Consider the following 9756-nt stretch of genomic DNA (forward strand, 5'->3'; position numbering starts at 1 on the left):
TGGGAGCGGGCTAACTTGTTAGGAGGAGGATGAAAATCCACACCCCTACCGGTTTCTAGACGACATCGTACCGGAACGCTATATCGCTTGGCGGTACGTCTTTGTCGGTAGGGTGGTAACTATTCACGGCCGAAGCCTCCCACCAACCAGACCTGCACCAATTAAGAAAACCTCAATCAGCCCAGCCGGGGATCGAACCCAGGAGTACCCAGGACCACCGTCATGTAAATCCACCGCGCTTACCACTGCGCCACGGAGGCCGTCAAAACCTCCGCTTAAGAGGCCGTTCGGGGAGGGTGTTTTAACCCGAGTGTTTCAACCTGGGCGCCCCCGAGATCGTAACTTTAAAAGAAGACGTCCGAGCGACATCAGATATCGGGGACCAGATGTCTTCGACGGCGAAGACGCTGTGTAGCTTGTGTTTGTGTTGTCTGGGAAGCGATCACGGTCGTTATGTCATCGTCAGAATCGTAAAGAACGTTTTTCGAGCGTCTCTGTTAGCATTGGGTGCGGTGGTAGCCTTAAGTAGATATTGCACCACGAGAGATGATACGAAGTACATTGAATCTGCTATTAGGTAATAGAGCTACAAATCACAACCGATAGTTAAGAAATAACACATTTTAACTAATAAACTTTAATTTATTGAATTAATTAACAACCTTAGAAATAATCTTAGTCTTAAAACAAATTGTGACAACAATTTATTTTACTCTTAAATAATACCTATAAATTTCAGGTTTCTAAAATATTATTTTATAGAAAAGTCAATGACAATATTAATTTGGACTAGAAAATATGGGTCATCAACTCTAAAAGACCTCGGCATCGGTCATCAAATCAACTTGACTCTCGAGCCGTCCAGTCAACCTGCAGTCGGCGAGTCTTACGTCGTCTAGACGAGCCGCGCTTTGCTCGGCTACATCTATAGCTCGTGCGGATTTTTTTTTATAAGAAGTAAGCTCGCGCTTGACTATGATCTCATCTGATGTTAAGTGTAGATGTGGCCTAAAGGAGTAACGCGCTTGCCTAGAAGATGCCTATTCACTCTTATCCCAGGTTGTAAGGATTTGGAAATACTAACTTCGGGAGAGAGTTCCATATCCTAGCCATGCATATAAGAAACGAAGAAGCTGGCTCGAATAGTGTTTGTACTGTGTTTGTATGGATGTGTTTAGTAGTGAAGTATCAAGTTAATGCGCACGAGTTATAGATGTAGCCGAGTCGACACCTGGTTTACAAGAAGCGGTACAGTTACTATTCCTTTCTGAGTTATGTGTCCCTTAAAATCTTTTTGTCAAAAAAAAATACTCTTGTACTACTGTAATTTTTCCAACATATCTATATTTTAGACACCAGCACAAAATGTAACAGCCTATGCTTTAAAGTCCCGTCACACTGATATTTGCTATTTAATAAACGCATTCGCATGTGTGAAGACTCTTTTACTCATACATCAAAAAACCTTCATCTTTTCTTCTTGATCGTATATTCCAACATGTCATAACTTCTTAGTAGGTAAAGTTATTTTACTCTGACGTTTTGTCACCAGCCCCTAACTCGTCACAGTCAGTGCACTGGGATGCCAAAAGTAATGATTGCAGCTCAGAATAAATTGCTTCCAGCATAAGCAGCCGTGGTTTTGTATACTGAAATATATAAAAGTAATCTATACTTATAATAAATCTGTAGAGAGATCAATTCTGTACATTAAATATATTTCCAAAATAACTATTAGGGGTGAAATAATAACTATCAGGGGGTGATTAGTGATCGATACTAATGCCAAAAATGCAATCAGTAAATTTTTCGTCTGTCTGTCTGTATGTTCGTTATAGAAACAAAAACTACTCGATTTTAACGAAACTTGGTACAATTATTCTTCATACTCCTGGGCAGGTTGTAGTATACTTTTCTGCACGCTACGATCAATAGGAGCAGAGCAAAGAGAAAACGGGAGAAGTTACTCTATTTTTACAGCGATATTACTATATGGGCTGGATTAAAGAGTCTAAGGGCGGACGAAGTCGCGGGCGTCCGCTGGTTAATAATAAATGGTTAAAAAAGTGCAAGATTTAGAGTCCGTTAAAAAAACTCTCGTGCGAATGGGGGCTAATGCTTCAAAAATTAAAAAATTAATGGGAACAACATTTGCTATTGACAGGTCATGTGGTCAAGTTGTTGGTCGGATCTGCCTTTCCCATACTCTTTGTTAGTTTTCGCGTTAGCGTTTGTAGAAAGAGAATTAATTTGCCACATGGCTACAGACCGTAGCCCTGTAGTGGGGCCATGAGAAAAAGCACAGAAAATTTGATTTAATACTCAAATTGTTAAATATAAATCAGGTTAGATAGATGCATAATATTTCTATCAAACAGAATTTTAAACTTATCAGTTTCTATACATACCTTAAATAAAGGTATCAATTTAACCGATTCTGCCTCATTATTTCCTGATGTTGAAGGTTTAACCAGCAATGTTAATATGTAGATAACTCGATTCTGAAATAGAAAGAAATAGATAGTTTGCTTTTCACAACTTTTTCAACATCTATTATTAAGGGGTCCCTTATACATAATGGAATATCTAGCATACCTCTTTGAGTCTAATCTTATTTCTTAACTAACTGTACCCTGTAGCTGTATTCTGTAAATTTAAAGTGATTGTAGGTTGATCTTGTATATTGTTATTTTTTTACATTTACATTGGATGAAATTGATTAGCAACCTATTATTTATTATCAATCAATACAGTGATCTCACTCTAGTATCCTTTTTAAGCCAAGTGGCACTTCGATTCTCTTTCTACAATCGCAAACGCTTCGAAAACTAGAAAAATGTATGGAAATAACATTTACTATCGACAGGTCACATAATCAAGATCTGTCATTCCCATATATTTTCGTAGTTTCCGAGGCGTTTGCGATCGAAGAAAGAGAATCGACGTGCCACTTGGCTACATGGGCAGATATGTTCTTACCAGTGGGCCTAGCATGCAACCAAGTGAAGAGAAATACACAAAATATAGACCAATGAGTTGTCTCAGTCTGACCTCTTACGACCCAATTCATTGAATAACAGTATTTCCCATTGGGCCATTATTGGTTGAAATTTGTTCAATTCTCTGCACAAGATATGTCTTTGGTAGCATATCAGTCTTAGAGGCGACGGGAATCTTCAATCAAGACACATGCGTACTAGCCTAATTATAAGACATCTTTAACTTGACTTGACTATTTTTATAGAAAAAGGGTATTTCTAATTACCAATTTAAAAACTTCATTAATGATGACGTCATCAATACTGGCCCAGGGTACAAAGTTGTCTTCCCTCCCAAACACATACTTCACTGAGCTTTGAACACCAACCGTTGGAATGACTAGAATACTTTCTGTAATAAAAGATATCATATAAATCAATAAATAATACTTCTTATCAGTGGTGTTTTTGACATTGTAATAACCCAGTGGATATGACCTCTGCCAGCCGTGATAACCTAGTGTATATGACCTCGGTCTTTTATTCTGAGGGTGTAGGTTTGAATCCGGTCTGGGGCATGAACCTCTAACTTCTCACTTATGAGCATTTTAAGAAATTAACTATCATGGTCTCAAATGTTGAAGGAAAAACATTGTGTGGAAACCTGCATACCTGAGAATTTACTTGATTCTCTATGTGTGTAAAGTCTGCCAATCTACATTGGGCCCATGTGGTGGACTAAGGCCTATCCCCTCTCATTCAGAGACACTTGTTCTCAACAGTGAGCCGAATATGGGTTGCATGATTATTTGATCGAAAGAAGATCAATCGATCGGTAAAGAAGGCTGTCCATTATTCATACATTTCTGGGTTCAGATTTGATAAATGAACCATTACAATTACAAAATTAGTGACATTTATTAAGTACGATTAGATTCAAACTGGTTCAATTTCAGATTGATTGACAGTTGCATAATCAAGAATGGGCAAGTACTTATCTACATTTTAAAAATGCACGATTTCAACAATAACACACATTTCATTAAATATTGGATTTTTTAAATGTAATTTTACATGTTACTCAGCTTCTAGAGCCGGGACCCCCTTGGACTATCGCCGTCCTGCTACCCAACAGTTACGCCTCTGGACTGACATTTTGTTTATTCATTTTACATTTAAACCACCTACTCAAATGCAAGTGATGTAACAGTTTTTATGCTTTATAGAGCACTGTTAAGTTCACATAACAAACTCAATTTTCAACTTCTACCAATGAAAACCAGTAATTATAAAGGAAATACCAACAAAATTTCTCAGCCTTTTGCCGCAGCCACAACTGCACTTAATAACTACAAAAGTTAATAAAAATCAATACTTAACCTGATTGGACACTGTGAGTTATCCAAAAAAATACTAAAAACGAAAGAACAATAATTATCGTTAATATAGCTTGCACACTGATGCGAACGAAACATAGCGCCAACGCGTTGAATATTACAGCTAAGAAAAATGATTTCAGAGGCCAAGCAGATTTCTGTTCCTTGTTTTTATAACTGATAGTGTAACGTTGGGAATTTGGCGAATTCATGCGATTTTCCAGTTTGAGCGATAGATCTACACCGTTTATGTTCTCGTGATTTATTATTCGATAGTTATTCGACATGTTTCTGTTAACAAAACGATATTTAACCGATAACTAACGTTGCTATTTTTTCAATAATTAGAAAACCTATCTCTCACTTCTCTTGTTTATTTACAAAATGTCAAAATGTTTTCAAATTCGGCGTGACAGCTGAGCTGACAGATCACAGAACCTCCGACTTCGTCCACAGAATGCTAACATTCCCTTCGTCTGTCAAAAAGTATACGTCCTTTGCCTCTATTCCGATACTCAGAGGAATCAAAATTCAAAAATGTTGCCACTATATTATGTCTATACGTTTTTACTTTATTTCTAAGTTCTAACTTATTTTTAAATATTTCGTCATATATTTCAGATTATTTACAACGTATTTTTTTGTACGCAACTCTAGCAGCTCCTGAGTAAATATATTCCTAGTGTAGCAGGATATTATGTATATTCTCGCAAATATAAATTTTATAGTGAACAAAAATAATAATTGTTATGTATCATGGGAAGCAAAGAACATAACACTGCTTTTTTCACTTAAAAAACTAAAAAACTACTCGTGGAATTCATAATATTATTGTCAAAGTGGAATTCGATAGTACAAGTAGGCACGGTAACCATAGCAACGGAATTACAAATACAGTTTTAATGTCAAGGTAAATAAAATACATCCATACGATTTAGGTGTTTATTGAGTTAGTAGTGTAAAGGTTTCCACTGCAGTTTACTGCAGTGCCTATTCGTTAGTATAAAGATACTAAAGTAACATGGAAAACTCTGAAAATAATGCGTGGGTTTTTGATTCCCTTGTTGGATTTTTACATGGGCCGGTATGGAATATACCATTACAAACATTTATTGAAGAGAAATCGTTGCGTGAGTTTAATAATTAAGTAATCACCGTCATCACGTTTCATATAAAAACCTTCATTGATTTTTGTGATGTACTGACCCTTTTGTGGTGTCATATAAAGTGTCTTGTTTCTTTAGACAGTTATTTATTAGACCTATATAAGATAAAATCATCATCATTATCAACCCATATTCCGCTCATTACTGAACTCAAGTGTCCTCTCAGAATGAGAGGGGTTAGTCTAATAGTCCACCACGCTGGCCCTATGCGGAATAGCAAACTTCACACACGGCGAGAGTTAAGAAAATTATCTAAGAAAAATATCTCACAATGTTTTTCTCTCACCATTTGAGGCACGTGATATTTAATTTCTTAAAATGCACACAACTAAAAAGTTGGTGGTGCATGCCCCGGATTCGAACCCACACCGTCCAGTATCGGAGGCAGAGGTCATATCCACTGGGTTATCATGGCCAAGACTAGATAGGATCTTAAAAATATTTATATTCAAACATTTTAATCGTTATCGCCATAGAGGTGTTAACATCTACATCAATGGCTACCGCATAATATTTTCTCGGTTGAAATATAAATAATTTCAACGAATCCGAAATCAAGTATGATATAATATCTATCTAAGCATTTATTATTTGTATTTCAGCTTTTGAGCCTTCTGAAAACGGAGATGTTCTGGACAGAGCAGAATATAAGAAGATACACAACGAGTACCGCAACTTGGTAAGATACGTTAATTCTAATAAGTTCATTTTAATGCTAAGTTACTATCGCGAAAAATACTTAACTGCTTTTTATTATTTATGCTTTAGGTAGACGTGATGCTAGGTTCTTTCATGGACGACATTGGCATAACGGCTGATCAGTTCGAAGCAGCATGTCGTTTGTCTGCGAACGACCTCGCTGGGTTACCTGCTTATTTCCATAAGCGACTATTTGAACAAATCTGGGCTGCTAACGACTACGACATGTTTGTTAAAATGATGACACATAAAAATGTAGAGCTACAGCTACAGGTAAAAATGGTTAATAATAATCGTAGAAATCAAATAAAAAACTAAAAATATCAGAGGATCCATTATACTTACATTATTTAAATAGCATTAGAAATGTACACACACATATATAATTAAAAGACTGTTTTAAAAATTTTACACATAAATAAATATCCCTGAAAATTTAATAATAAAACTATTTGTTAGATAACGGACTGTCGAATTATTTATTGTTGGTCAAATTGTTATAATATTTCAGGCTTTAGAGCTAATTGAAAAACGTTTCGGTGCAATGCCTAATCTTTTTTCGCCTGAAACTGAGGATTTGGATTCTTCACAAAGTGATGAAAGTTCCGGTTGGCCGGACAACGATGACGTCATGACCGAGATCAAAAAGTAATAAAAAATAACATTAACGATTTTTACCCATACGCAAATAATTTTTACAAACATATTTCCATTAGATTGCAGTATGACGATTTTCCAGTGAAAGACGAAATAATCGCAGTGGCTCCAGAGGAAGTTGTAGCTGAAAAACAAACTTTGCTATCTAAATTGCACCACATTGAAGAAAAGGAGGAGAAAATTGTGACAAAACTAAACAATTTAGATATTAAAGATAAAGTTGAAGAAGTAGTATTGCCTAAAAAAGTCGAAGTAAGAAATTATTAATGAATGAATCATGCTTCAAGTTTAAATTATTACGAACTTTGTAACTGAATAACACATATATTATTTCTGTTCTTAGGTGAGTGAGGAGGAAATTCAAGCCCGTCAAGAATATTTGAAACAGCAACGTGATAAACTTTTAGCTCTAAAGAAACAAGTGAGGGAAAAAAGACTAGATGCTGCTCAAAATGAAATAGAAGTAGGAGGTATCCATTTCTTTATTTTCTTCATTACATCCAATCTTGATGAAATAAAGCCGGACATATTGCTGAATCAATCTGTAAAAAAAAAAAAAAACATAAAAATCTGTTGAAAACTTACTTGTTTCCGAACAGACAAATAAAGAAAAACAGTGTTTATGTTTGATGAATTGAATGTTTTCTAATTTCATATAAAGTATAGACTTTCTAATTTTACTAGTGTTAGAATTTAGAAACTAAAAATAAACTTACTTTTAAGATAAGGTCAAATAAGGTAAAATTTTAATTTGTACTTACAATTTTCTTAATTTTAGGAGGTGAAGGATCTCGTCAATACGCCCCAAGGCCGAAATCAGCACGTGCAGCTCAAGCGGTACTTTCTGGTACTGCACCTCCCCCGCCCCCTGACGCAATGCAGTTGAGGAGGGCACTGGCCTCCAAACTGAAGACCGAAGTTGTCGACATCAAACAATAATACTCCTATTTCACTTTTAATAATACCTACTCTTAATTATAGTTTCAATCTTAATTTATTGCACATTATACAAATAAATTATAATTATTTTTAATATGGCAACATTTTTTTCTGGTCAAAGAGGATACTATCAAAAAATATTGCATTGCCTATTCCAAGTTAATCTTAGCCCATCCATTGTAATAAAAGCGAGATAATCTTTAATATATATCTCACAGGTAAAATTCTGGACAATGGATATTTTAAAAATTTTAGTTGGCGGGCATTCAGTATCGATTTTAAAAATTTTAAAATCGATACTGAATGAAATTTTTCATTTTCATCTTTTGTCCGACTATCAGTAATGAGCGGTCATCACGCAGAAACTACTGAATGAATTCAAATGAAATTTGGCACGATTTGAGACCATAAGGAGGTATAAAATACTTTTAGTCTTGAAAACAGAGGTCCCAAGTTTGTATGGAAAGTCGTTCATTTTCCAAGTTACATCCCAAGTTATAACCCTCATTATTGCAGACTCGTACTACTACGTCTAAGGTCTAAACCTTACAGAAACGAGGGAGTAATAGTTAAAAAATAGGCTAATGGAAGCTTGGCTGAATTTATAAATTTGCCACACTAATATTTTTAATAGATATGGGCCAACTATTCTACTAACTAAACAAATGGTTCATTTATTACAGATTCCAAATAATTGTTACTTTGTACGAATGGGGGTAGTATAAAATAAAATAAACACAATCGTATCGTATTTCCTTATATTTATATTGCTATATTAGCATTATTGTAAGCTTATTTATTTTACACAACTTGCCAATAGGTAAATCTATTTATTTTTATTCTGTGTATAAATTAATTAGTTTATGATGGTCATCCACCTAGACAGATAAAAAATAGTTGTTACATTCTACTTTCATCTAGAAATCCAATCTTTTAATTATTATAATTATTATTATACGGAAAATTATTTCAAGGAATATAAGATTGGTATAAATCTAATTGACAGCTAGACGCTATTATACACGTGGATGTATCGACAGATTTTTATCTTTTATTTTTTTTTTCAAAATAATGTATTACCATAAAATGTATATTTACAATTCTTTGTCTGACACACCCATTTAACGTTATAATAAATTTTAGTCTCGCATTTACTGTGCAATAGTGCATGCCTATTTCATTTTAGTTTTAGATGAAATGCATAATAAATAATAACTAATTAAAAAAAAAAAGAACTGATATAAAAAACTAAGAATCAAATTATTTGGTCAGGTATCACTGTTTTTGTTTTATAGTATAAATGTTTTTTTTTATTGTTTGTTCACCTATCTGTAGTATAACTTACAACCTTATTATGTACGTAAAAAAGTCCAAATTCAATTTTTCTGTTCATTATCATAATATAAAACCATTATCATATAATATGTATAGAGGCTGCACTTCAGCTTTACAAAACAAAAGTGATACCAGACCAAATATTACATGTTTACTGTATATATTTTATAACATTTTTCAATGACAATAATAATCGTAAAATCAATAGAGATCATTATAACTTTGTGAAATATATAAAATTGATATGTATTAGGGCAGATACACATTGACAATTTATTTAACAAAAAAGAAAAATTACAGTATTGTAGTGGTTAGATCTTCCACGAAAAGCCGATAAAATATATAAAAATCACAAAAATATATCACGTATATTACACAAAAAAAAATTTACACATCAAATAAATTACATGTGACATTTCTAAACAAGCATTCCATTAGATTTTCAAGCTTCGTACTACAAAAGCGATAAAATGCAACACAAGAGCGACACTAAAGGCGGAATTATATTTGTCTGACATTACGTGTCGTGACGCATCAGAACAGAATCGGTATCATACATTTTGTATGCGGACTGCGGCACATCAGAAGCCATCACGACATGTTTCA

General features: G+C 34.2%; 2 protein-coding genes across 2 annotated transcripts; one reads left to right on the forward strand and one right to left on the reverse strand.

Moving 5' to 3' along the window:
- Window positions 1-1501: 1501 nt before the first annotated feature.
- On the reverse strand, window positions 1502-4723 carry LOC112047198 (phosphatidylinositol N-acetylglucosaminyltransferase subunit H). Its single transcript, XM_024084224.2, has 4 exons — window positions 4359-4723; window positions 3266-3390; window positions 2409-2501; window positions 1502-1649 (listed from the first exon to the last, which is right to left on the reverse strand). Exons 1-4 carry the CDS (start codon window positions 4639-4641, stop codon window positions 1530-1532), a joined length of 621 nt encoding a protein of 206 aa, XP_023939992.2. The 5' UTR covers window positions 4642-4723; the 3' UTR covers window positions 1502-1529.
- A 484-nt stretch (window positions 4724-5207) lies between these two features.
- On the forward strand, window positions 5208-7874 carry LOC112047197 (cilia- and flagella-associated protein 36). The gene is made up of 7 exons (XM_024084218.2): window positions 5208-5484; window positions 6123-6199; window positions 6289-6492; window positions 6731-6867; window positions 6936-7128; window positions 7220-7346; window positions 7655-7874. The coding sequence occupies exons 1-7, from the start codon at window positions 5376-5378 to the stop codon at window positions 7813-7815; spliced, it is 1008 nt and encodes a 335-aa protein (XP_023939986.2). The 5' UTR covers window positions 5208-5375; the 3' UTR covers window positions 7816-7874.
- Window positions 7875-9756: the final 1882 nt, after the last annotated feature.

The sequence above is a fragment of the Bicyclus anynana genome, chromosome 21 (genome assembly GCF_947172395.1).
Source record: "Bicyclus anynana chromosome 21, ilBicAnyn1.1, whole genome shotgun sequence".
In the NCBI taxonomy this organism is placed as follows: domain Eukaryota; kingdom Metazoa; phylum Arthropoda; class Insecta; order Lepidoptera; family Nymphalidae; genus Bicyclus; species Bicyclus anynana.

Coding starts and splice junctions, on each gene's coding strand:
- LOC112047198 (XM_024084224.2), bottom strand. CDS start 4,641: ATGTCGAATAACTATCGAATAATAAATCACGAGAACATAAACGGTGTA. Junction 2,502..3,265: donor TTAATGAAGTTTTTAAATTG/GTAATTAGAAAT, acceptor TTTCTATTTCAG/AATCGAGTTATCTACATATT. Junction 1,650..2,408: donor AATTGATACCTTTATTTAAG/GTATGTATAGAA, acceptor TATATATTTCAG/TATACAAAACCACGGCTGCT.
- LOC112047197 (XM_024084218.2), top strand. CDS start 5,376: ATGGAAAACTCTGAAAATAATGCGTGGGTTTTTGATTCCCTTGTTGGA. Junction 5,485..6,122: donor TATTGAAGAGAAATCGTTGC/GTGAGTTTAATA, acceptor TTTGTATTTCAG/CTTTTGAGCCTTCTGAAAAC. Junction 6,493..6,730: donor ATGTAGAGCTACAGCTACAG/GTAAAAATGGTT, acceptor ATAATATTTCAG/GCTTTAGAGCTAATTGAAAA.